The following is a 21,284-nucleotide window of genomic DNA, read 5'->3' as shown; positions in this document are numbered from 1 at the left end:
ACATGGGGCTGGTACAGAGCAGAGAGGCCCAGGGACCAGCGGTGAGGGACTTGATGCTTGAACTGGGCTGAGGAGAGAGGAAGAGGAGAGGAAAGTTGCTGATTTGTAAGACCAAGGTTCTGTCTGGTCCAGCTTCTGTCATGAACCTGTCTTGTCTCCTCCCTGGGCCTCAATTTCCTTGTTTGTGTAAGGAGGAGCTAGACCACCAGCTAACAAATGCTCCAGGGGCCAGAGGCGGACTCTGGGACTCTAGGAGTTATAGCCAGCTGTAGGGTGCTCCAGGTACCCCCGGGATCTTTCTAGATGCTATACAGCTGCGTTTGGTGTGGGTGGGGCCTCCAGGTGGCTTCTCCCAAGCCTCCTGGGTGTTGCCCGCTGCTGCCCGGGGTGGACCATGCTTTGACTAGCAAAGGCGAGAGCACAGATCAGCTGCTCCACCTCCGCTCTGCCATGAGACATGGCTTCACTCCTCTGCACCTCCCTCAGCTGTGAGGTTGGGTCAGGTGGGAGTCACCTTCTGTCCCTTCCTGGGGGTGTTGTGAGAACTAAAGAGCCAAGGGCTGTGCACACATGCTGTCTGGGAAGGCCGTGCAGGGAGCGAGCTGCGTGAGGGATTATGGTCATTGTTCACATTTCCACGCCTGGTTGCTCACCTTGTGTGTTTCTCAGCTTCTCAACTTTTCTCTACATCCTCCCTGGCGTCTGTTGCCATGCCTGGAGAGCTGAGTCAGTGTGACCAGCCAAAATACAGGGGACATGTTGGGGCAGGGAATGACAGTTCCCAGGCCCCTGCTGTTTGAGGTACGGAGTGCACCCCAAACACACCTTGTGTGATAAATTCAAGTGATACCAGACTGAACCCTCCAGGCCGCAAGCCCAGGAAAGGAGGCTGAAAGTCAAGGCGTCTTTGCCAGAACAGAGGTTTTTGCTCAAGTACCTATCAAGTTTTCAGCCAGACACTGTCCACACAGTGAGCCCACTTGCACCCTTACTTCCTGGGCCCTGATGTCGTTTGCATAGTAGTAGGTTCATGTGTTCACTGACACCATCACAGATGGCTACCTAGCCACGGTCTGCAAGCTGACAGAGGGAAAGCTTCAGTCTCCTGGCCCAGGCAGTGGAGCTGGCAGCGTGTTCTGCCTGTGTTGCCAGTTGCTGGGATCCCCATAGTCAAAATGAAATCACGACATGCAAACCTAGTAGTGGTGTGTGTTCTGAGCAGCCTCTGCTCCGTGGGGCCTCTTCTCACAGCCTGCGGAGCCTCCTGCCTTTGTGCTCACACTGGCCCACATGGGGCACAGTCCTCTATCTGGACTTAGCTCCAGGAAGTGCCCCCTCCACTGTCCAGGCAGTGCCCCAGCGCTGGGTGTAAAGGCCTGGAAATGAGGAAACTGCGGTATGCTGGTCGCCCATGTCTACAGAGCAGGCCAGCCCCAGATCTTCATCCTGAACCCATTCTGCTGCTGAAAATCTGGCTCACTGGAGGGGACAACTGATGGGTTTAGATGGCAGAGGGAGGTAGAAGGCCAAGCATACTGCAAGTAAAATAATGTCGCTCTGCTTCCCAGCTCTTTAGGGGAGGCTGAGGCAGGAAGACTGCTTAGGCCCAGAAGTTCAAGGTCTAGGCAATGTAACAAAAATCTCATTAAAAAGGGGAAGGAGGAAGAAGAATGAATGAATGAAATAATTAAGCAACTACTCAACATAACAAAAAATAACTGGGCCTCAAACCAGTCACATCTAGAACATTCAGGACCCTCCCTTTCCTTCCTTGGGCCTTTCAAATCACCAAGTCAGGCAGCAACCTGAGCTGACACCTAGCTTAGCTGGGGAAACAGAAAGGTCTCATACTGGAAGCACAGGTCCTTAGAGAGGCAAGGGTTAAAAATAATCCAAAAGGACAAGCTACTCATGTCTATGTATGTATGGGGTTTCACATCAGAAATCTAATATAAACCACTGAACTCTTCTTTGATTAATAAAAAGACTTCTGAGCCCAGGTCTCAGACTTCAATGTTCTCTTCAGTGAAAAACTGCCATTTGGCTTCTCTATGGAACACAGAAATCATAGGGCTATGATTGCATTGCACCTCCATCCCCTGCCTACTGTAAGAACCACCTTAAAATTCTGGAGCTTGGGGCTGGGAAGGTGGCTCAGTAGTAGAGCGCTTGCCTTGCATGCATGAGGCCCTCGGTTCGATTCCTCAGCACCACATAAGCAGAAAAGGCCAGAAGTGGCATTGTGGCTCAAGTGATAGAGCGCTGATCTACAGCTGAAGAGCTGAGGGACAGTGCCCAGGCCTAGAGTTCAGGCCCCGCGACCGACAAAAAAAAAAAAAACATTCTGGAGCTAAAGACTAAGTGTGTGTAGCTTGGTGGTAGAGCACCTTGCCTAGACCTCCAGCAGCACCACTTTATATCACCAGTATATATAATAAAAATCAAATTTTAGGCTGGATGGAGGTGGTTCACACCATCTTAGGAGGCTGAGATCTGAGGATTGCAGTTCAAAGCCAGCCTGGGCAGGAAAGTCCATGGGACTTACATCTCCAATTAACCACCAGAAAACCAGAAGTGGCACTATGGCTCAAGTGGTAGAGCGCTAGCCTTGAGCTGAAGAACTGAGGGACAGCGCCCAGGCCCAGAGTTCAAGCCCCACAACCAATGACCAAAAAAAAAAAAAAAAAAGCACACATTTCGTGTAGAGCCAGATGAACTTGGAATCTGAATCCTGACTATACCCTTGATATTGTCATCGTGAGTGGAAAATTTCATTTTTTTTCTTGTATAAACTGGGGATCATAACAATACCCACACAGCATTATTTAACAAGTGGCTAATATCCCTGGAGCACAAAAGACACTCAGCAAATGTTAGTTATCTTCCTTTCCTGATGCCTCATTGGACCCCAGACCTGATTACTTGAAATCAACTGTCCTAGAAACACCAGCCTTTGTCATGCTTGATGCTGAGAGGGATATCATTGCTCAAAGGCTTTCCTTTCAAACAGTAGATAGGCTGCTAAGGCTACAGTATGTCCTGCAGTGTTTCTGAGTGGCTATAGGACCCTACACCATGGTGCTCTGCTGACTATCTCTACAACTGAGTGTCCTGAAAGAAATATCTGCTGCAGAAAGATTTTTTGATTCTTGCTTCCCACTTGGAGGAGTAGAAATCAGGATTGGGCTGGGCTCAAGCAGAGAAATAAACACCTTGCTGGGTACCTGTGGCTCATACCTGTAATCCCAGCAACTCAGGAAGCTGAAATCTGAGGATCACAGTTTGAGGCCACCATCCTGGGCAGGAAAAGTCCATGAGACGCTTTCTTTCTTTCTTCCTTCCTTCCTTCCTTCCTTTCTTCCTTCCTTCCTTCCTTTCTTCCTTCCTTCCTTCCTTCCTTCCTTTTGCCTTCCTTCCTTCCTTTTGTTGTTGGTCATGGGGCTTGAACTCTGGGCCTGGGCGCTGTCCCTGTGCTCTTCAGCTCAAGGCAAGCACTCTACCACTTGAGCCACAGCGCCACTTCCGGTTTTCTGGTGGTTTATTGGAAATAAGAGTCTCACGGACTTTCCTGCCTCAGCTGGCTTTAAACCCTGATCCTGGGATCCCAGCCTCCTGAGTAGCTGAGATTACAGGTGTGAGCCACTGGCACTCAGCTCCATGAGCCTATTCTCTCAACCAAAAAGCCAAAAGTGGAACTGTGTCTAAAGTGATAGACTACTAGCCTTGAGAAAAAAAAAATTTAAGTTCAGAGACAGAGTCCAGGCCCTGTATTTAAGCCCAAGAACTAATACAAAGGAAGAAAAGGAAGAGGTGGAGGAGAAGGAGAAGGAGAAAGAGGAGGAAGAAGAGGAGGAGGAGGAAGAAGAGGAAGAGGAATAAGAGGAGGAAGAGGAGGAAGAGGAGGAGGGAAAGAGAAAGAAAAGAAAGGAAGGAAGGAAGGAAGGAAGGAAAGGAAGGAAGGAAGGAAAGAAAGAAAGAAAGAAAGAAAGAAAGAAAGAAAGAAAGAAAGAAAGAAAGAAAGAAAGAAAGAAAGAAAGAAAGAGAAAGAAAGAAAGAAAGAAAGAAAGAAAGAAAGAAAGAAAGAAAGAAAGAAAGAGCCTGAGGGATCCAGTCTGGGGAATACCAGTGTCTGGCCAGCCTATAAAGCTCTCTTGTTCTGTGCAGCAGTTGTGAAGCTGTTTTGAATATACAGCCAGCCAGTTGAATAGTTGAAATCCACTGTACTGGGACTTACAGTGATGATGGATCTCTTAGGCTCACAGCAGACAGCAGGGGCCTGCTTAGTGCCCCTGTGATATGTGAAGGGCTTAGACATTCCTTGACAATCTTGAACTGGTGTCTCCTTGGAAGCTGTGTCCTGCTTATCCAAAGGATGGGGGAGGGAGTTAGATACAAAGGGAACAAAGGAGCCAAGTAAAATGACTGTTTAAATTATTATTATTTTAGTGGCACTGGGTTTGAACTCAAGGCCTCTCACTTGCTAAGCAGGTACTCTACCACTTGTGACACACCCTCAGACCCAGAGTTGTTGTTCTAATCCTTTCTGATCTGATGTATGGAATTTGTACAGAGGTAGAATTGTTTCTGCCATTTTTCACACGCAAGTTGGTGCACATTCCTGATACACTTTTAAAAAGAAATATGTCATATATACACAGGGATGAGTCAATATTGCGTGCAGCCAGCCACGGCTACTAGGAGAAGAGTCAAACCTGGGCCATTTGCTGCAGACTCATTTGTCCCCAGCTCAGTCAAAGCCAGGTGTAGCAATTGACAGGGAGGCAGCTCCGCAAGGCCAGGCCCTCCTTCTCTTGCTTCCTATGGCTGACTTAGATGGACAAATCTTCTATTTTAGAAGGAAAAAACTGGTCTGTTTAGAGATCTATCTGCTTCTGTACAACTTCAGTTCAAAACTGGGCACTGGTGGCTCACATCTGTAATCCTAACTAGTCATGAGGCTACAATCTAAAGATCACCATTCAAAGCCCACCCCGGCAGCAAAGTCTGAGAGACTCTTATCTCCAGTTAACTAGAAAGCCAGAAGTAGAGCTGTGGTTCAAAGTGGTAGACCACTAGCCTTGAGCAAAAGAGCTCAAGGAAAATGCCCATACCCTGAGTTCAAGCCCCAGTACTGGCACACACACACACACACACACACACGCACACACACGCGCATACACATGCGCACACACACACACACACACACACACACACACACACACAATTTTAGTTTGATTACATGGCCTTTAGCATGAGTGGCTCCATTTTTTATTTGGGCTGGACTTTGGGGGCCTAGTCCAGACATAGTCCAAAACAATAGCCTCCCATAGATTTTGTCTAATATACTTAATATACTCTTTTTTTTTTCATCAGTCCTGGGCACTATCCCTGAGCTTCTTTTGCTCAAAGTTAGCACTCTTCCACTTGTGCCACAGCACCACTTCCACTTTTTTCTGTTTATGTGGTGCTGAGGAATCGAACCCAGGGCTTCATGCATGCTAGGCAAGCGCTCTACCACTAAGCTACATTACCAGCCCTCATATACTCTCATATCATCAACTCTAAGAGACAAATATTCATTTTCCTCTTTCACAGGTGTATGATTCTCCAAGGGCTTTCTAACAGATTACTATAAAGCTGGTGACTTGAAACAAATGTATTCTCTTATATTTCTAGGGGTCAGATGTTCAAAATCAAGATGTCAATAGGATCACATTCCCTCCAAAACCTCTAGGGAGAACATTCTCTTTCCACTTCTAACTTCCTTGGCTACTGGCATCTCTGAGCTTGTGAGACATAACTCAAATATCGATCTTCATCTCCACATGGCCAATTCCCTCATGTTTATTCCCTTTCTCTTAGAAGGATAGCAGTCATACCCTAAATCCAGAGTGATATCATTTTATGATCCTTGATTACCTCTGCCAAGAAAGACTCTATTCCCAAATAAAGACACATCTGGAGTTGGCAGCAGGACATATCCGTTAAGGGGACACCACTCAGCCACCATAGTGAGCAAGGAAAGGAGCATCCAAAGAAGGGAAGTGACTTCCCCTAGATCATACAGTGAGAAAGTAACAGGAATTGGCATTTGAACCCAGGTCTCCTGCTTATCATATGCCTTTAATTAGGTAAGAACAAGACTTTTATAATATTACTGCTTGATTATATTATCTGGTTTGTAGAAAATGAAATTTGGTAGCTTTTACCCTAGGATACCTCGACCATCATTTCACCGTTACTCTGTTAGTGTATTATTGTCAATTACATTGAAACCATTAGTGCCGATGTGAACCCCATAAAGGGAATCATTCATTTATATTCCACACAGCAAGACTGAGAGGGGATTAGGAGCCAGAAAAATTACGAGAACCCCAGTTATTGCCTAGATGTTGTTAACCTAGGCTGTACCTAATGTGTGTGTGCTATGCTTTTGTCTGACTGGCAGCACAGTAGGTGTGCTTACACATCACCACACATGCACACAACATACAGCACTGTGATATTATGATGACTGTGGCATCACAGCACTAGGCGGTAGGAATTTCCAGCTCTTATAATCTAGGGACCACATCCCACATATTGCATCATGCAGTTATTCGGAGGACTAACACGTAAGATGGTAGACCATAAGATTATAGGATTGTAATTATTCTTTGAAAAATTGAGAGGAAAAGATGGCATCCTCATAGTCTCTCCCCTTATATCCCCTCCTACAATCTGTTTGTTTTTTATGCTTGAACTCAGAGCCTGGGCACTGTCCCTGAGCTTTTGTGCTCAAATCTAGGGTTCTACCGCTTGAGCCACAGCTCCACTTCCAGCTCTGTGGTGGTTATTTGGAGATGAGACTTTCCCTGCCCAGGCTGCCTTCAAACCACAATCCTCAGATCTCAGCCTCCTGAGTAGCCAGGATTACAGATGGTCACTGGTGCCCAGCTAGTGAGACAATCTTTTGGTTCTGACATTGTGTACATTGACATAATGAAATATGCTGTGGTCACACCTGAAGACCAAATATATTAATCAAGTTTCTCCAGAGAAACAGAGTCAATAGGAGACCAGATAAGTAGACAGACAGACAGACAGAGACTTATTGTGGGAATTGATTCACATGATAATTGAAGCTGAGAAGTCTCACTCTTACCCAGTGTCTGCAAGCTGGAAAACCAGGAACAGCAGTGATGTGGTTCAGGTAGAGACCTGTTGACCAGAATCTCTGGTTGAGTAAGTCCTGGTCCAAGTCCAAAGTCTATTATGTGTCACTTCACACATAGGTCTCAGCCTGAGAACCAGGCTGAGTCTAGAGACCTGAAGACAAGGAGCACCCATTTCCAAGGGCAGGAAAAGATAATGGCCCAGCTCAGACAGAATAAAATTTCCCTTCCACCCCGATTTTGTTATATTCAGCCCACATAAAATTGACTGTTGTTCCAGATGAAGTTAATAGTCTCAGCCTGTGTCACATGGACCAGTTTGCAGGGTGGGGACAGCAGTATTCATCCCAGCTCCAGTCTTCAGTGCTGTCGGGCCAGTACTTTGTTGATCCAGGTAGAGAGTCTCGCAATGTTTGCCTAGGCTATGCCTAGGATCATGACTTAGTTGTCATAGACATGATTATTACAATGATCCCTCACCTAGAAGGGCTTTGCAAAAAGGCATTGCTTAATACAGAGTTTGTTTTTAGTATCTGTCGTCCCTGGTGGCTAGAAATCTGATCAACAGGCTTGCACCAAGTCCAAACCCTGGCTGAATCTAATTGACACCACGTGGAGGCTGAACCACAGCTTCCTGAATAGCCAGGGTATGTGATTAGACACTATCAGTGAAAGGGAGCATCCTGCTTACTTGCTCTTCCTATACCCCTGCTCTTCGGGGCCCCTCTGACAATGGCACACAAAGGCAGAGCACATGCATGCCCGCACACCTCCTAGGGAGCTGCCAGCCTACTCGCTATCACAGCATGCCTGTGATGGGTTTGTGAAATCCGACCCATTTCTTCTCTGGGGAGAGTATCAGCTAGCTAGATATACAAGTGACTCAGGAAGTCACTTGTGTACCAACTCTCTGTGCCATCCCAAGAAGACTATTTTGTTCTGTCCAATTCCCAGAAATTTCCAAATCTAAAACAAGTGCACAAAAGGCGGTAAAGTGAGATTGTGACATTGTTTTCTTCTTGTTTACCATCTTCTTCCTTTCTCTTATTTGATTTTAATTCCATTTTCTGCCAATCCTAGCCCTAGATGTTCCGGCACTGGCTCTTTATCCAGACACTGTGGAGTCCACAGTGACTGTCACATTTCTCAGGTGATCAGAATCAATCAGTGATGATGGACAGAGTCCCATCCTGATTTCCCTCTTGGCGGAAGTTATGTTCTTGAGACAAAACCAGATGGTGTGTGCTGTATAAGGCAACCAGAGGGAAGCAGAGCTAAGGGCCCAGTGGTAGAGCCTTGAGCAAAAAGCCAGGCAAGAACACAAGGCCTTGAGTTCAAACCTCAGGAGTGGCACACATGTGCATGCACATGTACATGCATACACACACATATACACATACACACACACAAGGAACTAGAGAATATCATCAGAGGAATGATCTATGGGATTAGCTTGGATTTACAGAGGGGCTTCAGAAGCATCCCTAAACACCCTGAAATTGCTGCATAATTTTGTTCATGTAAAAACACACTTTTTATTTATTTTTTTTTATTTTTTTTTAATTGTAAAGATACTATACAGAGGGTTACAGTTACATGAGTGAGGTAATGAGTACACTTCCACTTCCTCTTGAACATTAAAAACACACTTTTTAAAAAATCTTTTTGTAGCACTAGGGATTGAACCCAGCACCTCACACATGCTAGCCAAGAGCTGTACCACTGAGCCATACCCCCTGTCCCTTACAAGCACACATTTTCATGAATATATTCATAGTTTTCACCAAATTTACTCCAACAGGTAAATAAATGTTTGTAACTGTCAGAGTTTTGACAGAAGATTTGTTATAAATCTTCGGTTGTTGCTCAGAATTTCACTGAGCAGGTCAGACTTAAACTCAGTCTTGGAAAATGGAGTTCAGCGAGTAGCTGGGTGGGAGGCAGGCCTTAAGGGAATTCCCAAGAGGAATTGTGGGAAGATCATTGTATTTAGAACTGATGGACTTTCTTCTCTCAAATTTGGACAGGAAAATTTCTGTGAGACAGTGGCGATCTCTACTTCCCAGTGTTCTGTAAAAGACCATGAGCTCACAGGGCACTGGTGGTTCATGCCTATAATCCTAGCTACTTAGGAGGCTGAGATCTGAGGATCATGGTTCAAGGCTAGCCCAGGCAGGAAACTCCGTGAGACTCTTATCTCTAATTAGCCACCAGAAAACTGGAAGTGGCATTGTGGCTCAAGTGGTAGAGTACTTACCTTGAACTAAAGAGCTCAGGGACAGTGCCCAGGCCCAGAGTTCAAAACCTATGACCAACAACAACAACAAAAAAAGACCATGAGCTACTTCCTGTCTCTGCCCTCACCTCTAACCCCCACCTAGCACATCGCATTTCCTCTCTCTCTCTCTCTCTCTCTCTCTCTCTCTCTCTCTCTCACACACACACACACACACACACACACACACACAGAGTTTCTCCGTACTTTAGTACAATGCTTGGTGCTTGACTTGTATCAAAGTGGACACTGATCAGTATTTGCTGAATGTGTAAGTTAACTGAAATACTCAGCATGAGAGGAGTTTGTACGTAGCAGAGTATTTATTGCTTCCAGAAAAATCTTTGTGTCCCGTGCTTTGCCAACAGCCTGTATTGGATGAGCACCTTCTGCCTCCTGAAACAAGCCTTCCTTGTTGAGGAGCACACAGGGCCCCTATCTGAGGGAATGTCTCTGGGTTGACCAGATGTATGATAGCTGTGGCGTCATCACTGACAAGATGTGCTGTTTCCTAAGTGCCAGAAGTGACCTTGCCTTGCAAAGGCTTGGCCTCTTCACCTGGCGCCTGCCAATCCACATGCACATACAGCCTTGTTCCAGCTCCATGACGGGCAGGCTCCTGTAGTCAGTGCATTAGTCAAGGGATTGCCATGGGCAGGGGGACAGGCAGCAGGCTAGGACTCCTGAGTGGGACCTCTGCAGCTTCTCAGGACAGTAGAGATGATCACGTGACCCTTTGCCGAGGTGCCCAGCTTCTGAAATGGGATGCCATGATGCTGCCAGGGACTGGGCTGGGTAAGAGTAGGAAAGTTTTTTTAAGGCATTATTGAAAGTGACAGGAGTTCAAAAGTACATCAGGAAAGAGACAGTTTCTGTGCAAAACAGCTTTCCACAGCAGTACTGCCAACGGGGATAGTGCAGGAACTGACAAATGAGCCTCAAGCCAAGGATGAGGAGCCATGGTCCAGATCTGTCACTTACACACTTTGAACATGTCACTTAATTGTTCTGAGTTTCTAGTTCCTCCTCTGCGCATTGAAGCTGTACCTTAATTGTCAAATTTATAGTGCTGCCTCAAGTAGGAGAAAGCATACGTACTTATTGTTTTATGGTACTAGGGATCAAACCCCGGATTCACATTTGATAGATAAGAACTCTATCACCAAACCACACCCCAGCCTACCATACTGTGACATTATACTTGAGCATTCCCGTTATGAACAGAACACTAAACCAGTGCAGTCACAGTTGCATTGTTTTTTCAGTTTTCAGAAATCAGACCCTCAGGCCTAGAGTTATGCAGCTAATATGAGGTAACCTTTATATAATAAACCAGGTCTAGTGCCATTCTCCACCATTACCCTAATTCCAGTTCTTTTCTGCTACGTACCATGGTTTTGTCTCTTAAAATATTCCACAGTAGCTGGATGTGGTGGCGCACACCTACAATCCCATACCCTGGGAGGTAAACGTAGGAGGATAGTTTCAGGCCAGCCTGGCTATACAGTGAGACCAGTCTCAAAAATCAAAACAGAGTGGGACTCCCCTGGCCTTTGACCATCTGTCATGGACTGGCCTTTCTCACCCAAACTCTTCTTACCACAACTTTTTCCTGATGTTTTTGCTTTTGTCCTGCCGATCCTCCTCTTGTTTCTTGTTCCTCCTCTCCTGCTAGCTTCCCGGGGCCTGACCTCCAGGCCCAGCATGCAGCAAGACTGACCGAGCTCCTTTTAGAGGCAGGTACTCTGCGTGGGGGATGTGAGAGTGTTCACTCACTCCGCAGGCGCAGACTCTCACCCTCCTAGGATTGTATGGAAACCGCCTGGATTGTGTGTACAGAGAGGAGGGAAGAAAGAGATAGACGGACTTGTCTAACATCACTTAGTGAATAGGCACTAAACCCAAAGCTTAGTTCCTGTCCTCGATCTGGATGTCTTTGGGGGAGCTGAGCTCCTGGGAGTCATTGCTAATGTGGACTGTGTTGTCTCTGGCTTAGTGCAAGCCCTGGAGGGTCCCTGACTGACACTCAGCACCCCACCCCGACTTCCTAGCACCTAGCGCCCCAGACCTATATCGTGACCCTACCTGATAGGAGAGAAGAGGAGAGGAGGCAGGACAGATTCCCCTTTTAGAGGCCCACTAGACAAGCTGGTCCCAAAGGCGGCCCACTCCCAAGGTGGCCTCTTCTTGGGGCAGGGGGAGGGAGGCACATTGGTATACGCTGGCCTTGCAGTGCCAGGAATTGACTCTACAATTAGGTAAAAAATAAATCAAAGCCAAAGTTGCCTGATGAAATTCAGGAGCCAACAGTGACCCTTGCCACACATATAAATCCCAGCAGGCTGGCCAAGGGCCTTTGTCTGGTCAGGAGAGTTCAGGATTATCTGGCCCACTTTGCTGATGGATGGAGGCACCAGCTCTCGGAGTGTTTACCAGCGGTTATCACCTCCGTGCTTGGGCCATTATCAGAGGCAAGGCCGCCTGCCGGGGGCTGGGGCTCGCACCCTCTCTATTACCACCTGTCATTGGCAGAGAGTGTGTGCTGACACTGCCCAGTCCTGCCCGCTGGGAGAAGATAGTTTCTGACGGCTGATCAAAGAGGAGAAGCAGGGCCTGATAAAGAGTGTGTGTTGCATGTACTTTTAACTTTGGGAAACATTGGCATTTGCATTTTTTCCTCATCTTCCTGGTGCTGGCAGGAACCAACCCAATAAATGTAGTGGATTCAGTTACCTAATCGCTGGGGACATGGTATGTGCTTAAAGCAACAGGGCATGACTATAATCTCCTTCCAAGAGAGAGGGGATAAAATAAGCTTTCACAGTAGACTTGCCATAGAATAAAGTCGAATCATTTAAATGTGGACTTTGAAGTGATCTTGCATGTAAAATCTAATCTTGGCACTTAGCAGGACATGGTGTACTTTTTTGAATCGGGGAGCAGCTTTAGATTAAGGAAGAATCCTTACTGGAGATGCTATCACTCAGATGTATCGCTAGAGTTCCTGAAATTGTACCCCAGTCATGGTCATGTCTCTAGGAGGTTGGGGGGACCAGGAACTATGGGACAGAACGAGTTCCCTCAGCTGAGTTCCTATACTACATCTGCTATTTATTCCTAAACCATAATGTGTCCCAACCTCAACTGTAAAAGAGATGATGTAAAAATTAAAAGACACAATGGTTTAGAAAAGCTTTGTGGTTTTGATTTTTAATTTAGACTATGTATCCCCTTCTTTACATTAAGCTTTAGGTGGAGCCCCATTGTAATAAAGAGGGAAGAGCAGAGATATTAGGGTTGAACTTATTCCCTTGTCTTGTCCCATTCTTTTTTTTGTCAGTTGTGGGGCTTGAGCTTGGGGCTTGGACTCTGTCCTTGAGCTTTTTCAATCAAGGCTAGCACTGTACTGCTTTGAGCCACAGCTCCACTTCCGTTTCTCTGGTGATTAATTAGAAACAAGAGACTCACAGACGTTCCTGTCATGGCTGGCTTTGAACCATGATCCTCTGTTCTCAGCCTCCTGAGTTAGCTAGAAGTTCAGATGTAAGCCACCAGTACCCAGAGGGCTCTGTTCCATTCTTGAAATGGTCCCTGGAGACTAGAGAAGCTCTGTCACTCCTGAGACTCTGGGTTTTTGTTGTGTTGTTTTGTTTGTCTTAGGCCAGTACCAGGGCTCGCGCTCACTGCCTGCCACTCTTCCTTGCCTTTTTCACTCACTGTTGGAATTCTGCCACTTGATCCATGTCTTCAGCCTGGCTCTTTTGCTGGTTAATTAGAAATAGAGCACCGGGTAACCAGGCTCACGCTTCTAATCCTACCTACTCAGGAGGCTGAGATGTGTGGATCACAGTTGGAAGCCAGCCCAAGCAGGAAAGTCTGTGAGACTCTTATCTCCAGTAAACTACTCAAAAGGCCATCAGTGGACCAGTGGCTTAAGTGGTAGAGCACAGCCTTAAGCAAAAACAAAAAAAGCTCAGGGACAGTGCTCAGTCCCTGAGCTCAAGCCCTAGGACTGGCACAAAAAGAGAGAGAAAAAGAAAGAAAAGAAAAGAAAGTCTTTTGAAATGTTCTGCCTGTGCGAACTTTGAACCATCATCCTTCCATCTCAGCCTCCTGAGTAGATAGGACCTAAGCCACCAGCACCAGGCACTCCTGAGACTCAGGTTTGAAACTGTCTCTGTGACATGGAGATCATTCTCAGAGGTCTTCACACATATATTGGCCTGTGCTGTGTTATTCTGTGCTGTGCGTCCTGGCTCCACAGCATCCACTCTTCTTCCATCCTGTGTAAGGTCTAGAGAGGCCCCAAACACTGTGGGTTTGAGGGTGGGTAGGTGGGCAGAAAGGCCTGCCTCTGAAAGTCACATGTCCCTGTGTGCCACAGGTACCTTTGACCGGAGCGTGACGCTGCTGGAGGTGTGCGGGAGCTGGCCGGAGGGCTTCGGGCTGCGGCACATGTCCTCCCTGGAGCACACGGAGGAGGGCCTCCGGGAGCGGCTTGCAGACGCCATGGCAGAGTCCCCCAGCCGGGATGTCGTAGGATCTGGAACAGGTAAAGGTGTCATCAGACTTCTTGCCTGACTTGGTTGTGATTGGCACCCATGGATGGTAAGCTGCTTTGGCAAGGGAGAAGGCGTGTATTCATTTTTGCCATCTGGTTCTGCAGGCAGTGCTCTAGGGACTGTCATTTGTAGAAGCCTCTGGTGTTAGGAAATCCTGTGTCAAGGGAGTTTCCGGTGTACCCTCCCCCTCCTTCATGGAACTACAATGAGAAACACAGTGGTGCTGTAGAAGTTGCTCCAGATGGACACCTCCAAGGGAAGGGGAGGCTACAAATCTCCCAGCAGCACTTGGGCATCCAGGCCTAAGGCAGCCCGTTCACAGTCATGCTCAAGGCTTTGTAGACTGGCAGGTGGCAGAGACCTGCCAGTCAGAAGGAGCGAGCAAGAAGCAAGCAGGGCTGGCTCCAGCCCCCAGGCAGTTCCTTCCTTATGCTTCCTCTCACTCTCTGTTCTTGCTACTAAGAGAATCTAGCAGCTGGATCCCCGTAGCTTCTTGTACCTTTAGGGTAGATGAGGAGAGATCTGGACTCTAGGCTAACATGTACAGGTACATGCACACACACACACACACACACACACACACACACACACACACACATACACACACACAGACACACACACATAGACACACACACACATACAGAGTTCTTCCATCCAAGCAATATAATACAGGCTGCCTCTGCCTCTCTCTAATTCTACTGTTCGTGCTCTGCCCTGCCTTTGTACCTGCCTGACAGCCTTTTCCTGGCTTGCTGAGACTACTGGGGATTTTTGATTGAGTGGAGCAGATCCCTGCTAGATGCCTTCTCTCTCTTGCTTGCCTGAATCTATACTAGGCTGTGACTTTTTTGCTTAATCATTCCACCCAGCTCCACATGCTACCTGGGAAGACGATCCCAGGAAGGAGAAATGAGAGCCCTTGGCATGGGGGTCTAATCAGCAAGATGAAGTCAGAGCAGTTTTGGCTCAGCCTGGCGTGCCTGAGTTCATCACTCCATCTCACTGTCCCACAGGTCCTCTAGGTCTTTAGATATTGGGGTCCACAATTGGGCTTTCCCTCTCTTCTCCTTCCCCAGGCCAGTCCCTCCCTAGGAGGAAGAGATGTCTCACGTCTACAGTACCCACATAGTGACCAGTCCCTGATGCCCATGTAATCATCAGCAAGTGAACAGACTGGGGGAGGCGGTTGCAAAGGGACAGGAGCTTGGCTAAAGAGAGAGAAGCTCCTGCTGGGCCCATGGGGAGACCTATCTCTAGAACCCCCATCTACCTTCATCTTCTCTGGAAAGAATAAAGGTGTGGGCCTCAGCAAGCTGCAGCGACCTCGTCACATTCCCCACACACCAGGGGCCATAAAAGCCACAGACACACCATCATTGTCACAGCCATTGTGAGCCCCATCGTCACACCTCAGCCTTGGGGATGCTCCATCATCAGGCCACTGCTCTGTCACTTGCATAGAGAGGAGCGCCTCTACCCCTCCCTGGGCTGGAGTACAGCACGGGGGCTTTTCTTATTCTGAGCTTGCCTGTGGGCCAGCCTTCTCTTTTGTCCAGCCATAGCCTGGAGTCTCTGGGCTCGCCCCCACCCCCACCCCCAGGAACCTTCTCCTCCTCCTGCTGCTGCTGCTTTACCTCATCTGTAGTTGCCTTGTCAGATGCCCTGGCATCATCCGGCAGGCAGATTGCAGGTGCACGTCGTCACAGGCAGCGAGCGTCAGTGTGGCAGAGACAGGAACCTGAGCAAAGCTGGCAGCAAGTCATCTGCCAGACAGCTGAGGGACTCGAGAGGCTTTGAGACCTTCAAGCAGGTTTGTGAAATTAAAAAAGAGAACAACAACAAAAAAAGAATGAAAGAGGAAATTAAAATGGCATGACCCACAGGTCAGAAAATGGGAGACTCCCTTTTTCAGCAGAGGGTTTTCATTTTCTTCCTCAAACTGTCACCAAAAGAAATTCTTTATTTGACCATATTAGAGGTGTACTTTATTTAGATGTCTACTTCTATTTGAAAAACCAGTAAATAAAGCTGGTGGAAGTTAATCAGTTTTCTTCTCCATTGTGTGATTCTTCTTCTTTTTAATGCCAGTACTAGGGCTTGAACTCAGGGCCCTCATGCTGTCCCCTAACTTTTTCACTCGGGGCTAATACTCTACCACCTGAGCCACAGCTTCACTTCCAGCTGGTGGTTAATTGGTGATAAGAGTCTCATGGACTTTTCTGCCTCAGCTGGCTTTGAACCAAGATCCTCAAGCCCCATCCTGCTGTACAGCTAGGATTGTAGATGTGAATCACCAGAGCCCGGCTTGTGATTCATTTGTCATATTTTTCAACTAGAGGTAAAGTATTAGCCCAGTAGCACAGCATAGCACGACAGTGCCAAGGACATCCCTGTTCAAAGATAGCTGAGTATTATAGGGAAAACTTCCAGTAAGCCAATCTGCAGATAGCACTTCTGTCCATCTCTTCCCACAGCCCTACTTCTCTTGGGGGCTCATAAGACAAACAGATGGGGTGGCACCAAGTAATTGTCTCAGGTGGATACTCTGATGTTCCTGAGATAAGTCAGTTCCTAATGTCTTCCTAGCAGATGTGTCATGTGACAGAGCAGCCAGGGCTGGGGTTTCCCTATCAAAATACGGCTGAAGCTCAGAGGCCCAGTCAGACCTTGCTCCCAGGATACTCTGTACAGCCTGGCTCACTACGAAGGAGTTGTAGATAGTGCTGCAACCAGCTCTCCAGAGAGAAGCAAGAAAGCCCTGGCTTGTGGATTTCAGTAGTGTAAAAACTCCTGTCATTGCCAATTTCAAGCTATCAACACAACAGACAGCTCCCCAAATTCCTAAAGACTGATAGTTGGCTGCCTCCAGCCCCTCACTGAACAAATAAGCTCTCCCCAGCAAAACCCATTTATATGAAGCAAGGGAGATGAGGAGCTGCTGGTCAAAAGATAGACAACTTTGATTAGAAGAGTACGTTTCGGATCTTTTGTACAAATTGGTGACTGTAATTAGTAACAATGTACTTGAAAATGGCTGAGCAAACACATTTAAGTGTTCTCCCTACCAAAAAAAATAAGGTATGTAAAATATTGTGTACATTAACTCAATTTAGCCACTCCGCAATAAATGTTTCAGAACATGTTATACACAATAAATATAGAGAATTTTTATTTGCTAACTGAAAATTGTTTTTTTTTAATTTAATTTTATTTTATTTGTGAACATACTGTACAGAGGAGTTACAATTACATGGGCAGGATAATGCGTACATTTCTTACCAAGCATTGCAGCCTCCTCCTTTGTTTCATTTTTTTTTTTTTTTAATAGTTTGCAGGCCAGTAAAACTATCCAGGAACTGATTAGAAATGTAAAGTTACAGACAGGAACTGGTGGCTCACTCCTGTAATCCTAGCTACTCAGGAGGCTGAGATCTGAGAATCGCAGTTCAAAGCCAGCTAGGAAAGAAAGTCTCTGAGACTCTTCTCTCCAGTTAACCACCAGAAAACCAGAAGTGAAACTGTGGGTTAAAGAGATAGAGTGCTAGTCTAGAGCAAAAGAGCTCAGGGACAGTGCCCAGGCTCCAAGGTCAAACCCAACAACAGGAAGGAAAGAAGGAAGGAAAGAAGGAAGGAAGGAAGGAAGGAAAGAAGGAAGGAAGGAAGGAAGGAAGGAAGGAAGGAAGGAAGGAAGGAAGGAAGGAAGGAAGGAAGGAAGGAAAGAAGGAAGGAAGGAAGGAAAGAAGGAAGGAAGGAAGGAAGGAAAAGGAAAGGAAAAGAAAAGAAAAGAAAGAAAGAAGAAATGTAGAGTTGGTTGGAATTGTTGTTCAATGAATCTTGTGTTCCATCTCCAGCATAAAACAAAGGGAAAAAAGTACGGTCTTGGACCCCACCATCATCTTTCCACATCTGCATTTGATTTCTCTTTCTTCCAGTGCAGAGGATAGAACTCTTGCTAGGCAAACATGCTACCTCTGAGTTCTACCCCCAGCATCTACATTTTAATAAGACACCCCATGCATATTAAAGTTTAAGAAGATCTATTTTAAAACATGATTCACCTGTCACCAAGGTATTTATTAGTTCAGTCTTCTGTGGTGAGCACTAACTAATTGGTCTAATTAGTTTAAATCTGTGATTTGCAAGTCCAGCTCTAACATAACTGGCTGAATTGCTTTTTTCGCTAATGGTCCTGCCACGCCTCACCCCTCACTCTGCTTAGAGCTGGGTTGCTGAAGAAAATTCACCAACTGTTCTGATTGCCACATCTACAAATATGTGGTGGCTTTCAGCCATTCTGGTTATTTACTGGCAACCTCTCTTGCTCTTAGTTTGCAACCATCTTTGCAGCAGTAGCCAGTGCCTAGAACAGAGTCCAGCAGGCAGAAAATGCACAGCAGCTGTTTATTGACTGAGGTCATCTGATCTCTTACTGGGTACCAACTGGTTAGTGATATCCTCTGCTCTCTACTTGGGTGCCAACTATTTACTGACCAAGGTCTGTATGCCACCTGGGTGCCAAAGTTTTGCATAGCCCCACCTGTTGGGGCTGCTGAGGCTTCTGACCTATTTTCATACTCTCAGAGAACCCCCAGATCCCCAGATCTCTGGTCCACCAACAGTATGCATTTTATTATTGATTGATTGATTGCCAGTCCTGGGGCTTGAACTCTGGACCTGGGCTCTGTCCCTGAGCTTTTTTTTGCTCAAGACTAGACTCTACCACTTGAGCCATAGTACCACTTCCAGCTATTTCTGAGTAGTTTACTGGAGGTAAGAGTATGATGGACTTTCCTGCCTGGACTGACTTTGAGCCATGATCCTCAGATCTCAGCCTCCTGAATATCTAGGACTATAGACATGAGCTACTGGAGCCCAGCAATGTATTTTATTCTTGATGTTTTTCTTTTAATTTCCCTATTTGCTATTTAATATGATGTAGGTGCCCTGTCCCTCACCTTGAAGTTAGTCTCTTTCCTTCTGCAGAGATGCTGCTTCAATCTTCTTACCAAATCTCTTACCAAACTGTCTTGTCTCTCATTCCTCAAAGTGAAAGAAAGGGTGCGTGGCCTTTGAGAAGCATCTCCACTTGCCCGCCATCCAGATCCTCAGTGTCCCTCCCTGTGCCAACTGTCATAGAAAAGGAGCAGCCCCTGCCCTGGCTCACCCCATCACAACTGACTTCCCAGAGTTACCTCCTGGACATTTGGGTCCCTCCACATGGGCCCCATACTTCCTGAAGCTCTCTCCCTAGGGCCTACTTCCCATTCTCTTGTGTTTTCCTCTGCCTCTGGCTCTCTCATTCTCTTCTCAGGGTTTTCTTACTCTGTTGTCATAAGTGTATTTCTCAAGACCCTTCTCTTCTCCCTTGTACAAGGCCCCTCTGCTTTCACACTTTAACTGCCACCATCACCTGATGACTTCCAAATAACTTTCAGGCTGGCATCTCTTCTTTTTTTGGGGGGGGGTCCGGTCGTGGGGCCTGAACTCTGGGTCTGGGCACTGTCCCTCAGCTCTTCAGCTCAAGGCTAGCGCTCTACCACTGGAGCCACATCGCCACTTCCGGCTTTTTTCTTTTTGCTTATATGGTGATGAGGAATCGAACCCAGGGCCCCGAGCATGCAAGGCAAGCGCTCTACCACTGAGCCACCTTCCCAGCCCTGGCATCTCTTCTTATCTCTAGAAACACCTATCCAGTTACCTACTGACACATACATATTTCCAAAAACTAAACTGCACTCCCCTAACCCTTTTTTTGTTATGGGTTCTCCCATCCGGTGTGAACAACCGCATTCAGGACCAGCCATGACCCTCTGTCCAGAGTCCGCCCTTGCTGCCTTGTGCCAGCCACCTCCAGCTAAGCTGAAACTCCCGGTCCTAAGCACACGGCCACATAGTGTGCACATAGGCCTCTCTCTGCACATACTTTCCTTTTGCCTAGAAGTCTGTTTCCCAAAGCCCCCTGCCCTCCCTGTCATCCCCCTCAGAATAACTCAACTAATTCCTGCTTAGCAGACATTCTTTTCAATATTGCCTTTGCAAGAAAAATAGCATTTCTCAAATAAAACCTTGACTTCTTCCAATTGTTTTATGTCTAGGTAAAGATATAACAATACCAAAATAAAAGGTTTCTAAAGAAACACCTGGAAAAATACATTTTCTCTATAAAATATGTTTTTCCCTATAAACGTTCGTTCTTTCAGTCACCAGTTGAACCTTGTCTTTCTTTTTGCCTTTTCCCATATATCAAATCAAATCAAATCAAAAGCCCAGGCCGAGGCCTCATGCACAGTCCTGATCTCCGGGCTAATGTGCTGTGAGTAGGAAGCTGTAAGAAGCCTCTTTTTGCTGCTGTCGATTCCTAAGAGCTCACAAAGTCAGGTCTTGAGGTCAAGAACAATTGACAGCTGGTGGTGGTGGCTCACTCCTGTAAACCTAGCTACTCAGGAGGCTGAGATCTGAGGATTACGGTTCAAAGCTAGCCCAGAGAGGAATGTCCAGGACACTCTTAGCTCCAGTTACCCACTCAAAAGCTGGAAGTGGAGGCATGGCTCAAAGTGGTAGAGTACTAGCCTTGAGCAAAAGAGCTCAGGGACTGTTCCCAGGCCCTGAGTTCAAGCTCTACAACTGCCACCAAAAAAAGTGATTGTTGCTTTCTGGTGACTGTTGCTTCCTATAGTCCTGAGTGCACTGTTACTTTGTTTAAATCTTTTAACTATTCAAGGTAGGAGCATGCTTTTTTTCTTTTTCTTTTTTTTAGTACTGAGATTTGAACTCAGGGCCTCACACTTGCTCAGTAGACACTCTACCAATGAATCTTGCCTCCAGCCCAAGAGGCTCTATCTCTAGAACAGTCTCTCTCCTAATCCAGTGATGCTATTCTTAGCAAGAATTAACCCTGTGGTTGGTTCAATCTCTGCCTCTTACTTTTCTGTCATGAATACATTTTGCTTTCTGGCTCAGTTTAACAGACACTCAAACCTTCACAACACAATCTTACAGACAACATATATCAGTACTTTCTAGTTCATTTCATTTTTTAGTATGCTCTTGTCATAACACAGTAATTTGATTTTATAATATTTGTTGAATTGTGATCTGCAGTTTGAAAACCATGCTCTAGCTTGTTCTGATAAATCCTCTGAATTTCCCTGTCAGTATATATTATTTATTCCGCAAAAAAGATTAATTTCAAGTAACTTTTATTTATTAAAAAGACTATGGGGTTTTTTTCCTTCTTAACATGAAAATCACATTCTAAACATCACAGTTTTTAAATCATTACAGTAAGTTAAT

The 21,284-nt window shown here is 46.3% G+C and overlaps 1 protein-coding gene and 1 long non-coding RNA gene across 12 annotated transcripts in view; one reads left to right on the top strand and one right to left on the bottom strand.

The window, feature by feature from the left end:
- Positions 1-21,284, top strand: part of Bcas3 (BCAS3 microtubule associated cell migration factor) — a 525,475-nt gene that overhangs the window by 484,975 nt on the left and 19,216 nt on the right. For all 11 annotated transcript variants that reach the window (XM_070027089.1, XM_070027084.1, XM_070027086.1 and 8 more), the window contains one exon: positions 13,814-13,981. In XM_070027089.1, coding sequence (XP_069883190.1) covers positions 13,814-13,981 — 168 coding nt within the window. The remainder of the gene's footprint in view (positions 1-13,813; positions 13,982-21,284) is intronic.
- The window catches only part of LOC138830619 (uncharacterized), a 37,967-nt gene continuing 25,466 nt past the window's right edge, over positions 8,784-21,284 (bottom strand). The window contains exons 3-6 of the long non-coding RNA XR_011373042.1: positions 15,626-15,791; positions 13,818-13,972; positions 11,030-11,251; positions 8,784-10,220 (exon numbers count right to left, since the gene is read on the bottom strand). This is a non-coding gene — a long non-coding RNA (uncharacterized lncRNA). The remainder of the gene's footprint in view (positions 10,221-11,029; positions 11,252-13,817; positions 13,973-15,625; positions 15,792-21,284) is intronic.

Source organism: Dipodomys merriami, unplaced genomic scaffold (assembly GCF_024711535.1).
Source record: "Dipodomys merriami isolate MVZ:Mamm:240054 unplaced genomic scaffold, mDipMer1.0.p SCAF_19, whole genome shotgun sequence".
NCBI lineage: Eukaryota > Metazoa > Chordata > Mammalia > Rodentia > Heteromyidae > Dipodomys > Dipodomys merriami.
The sequence above is the reverse complement of the archived record's forward strand: the minus strand, read 5'-3'. Positions and strand labels throughout refer to the sequence as shown.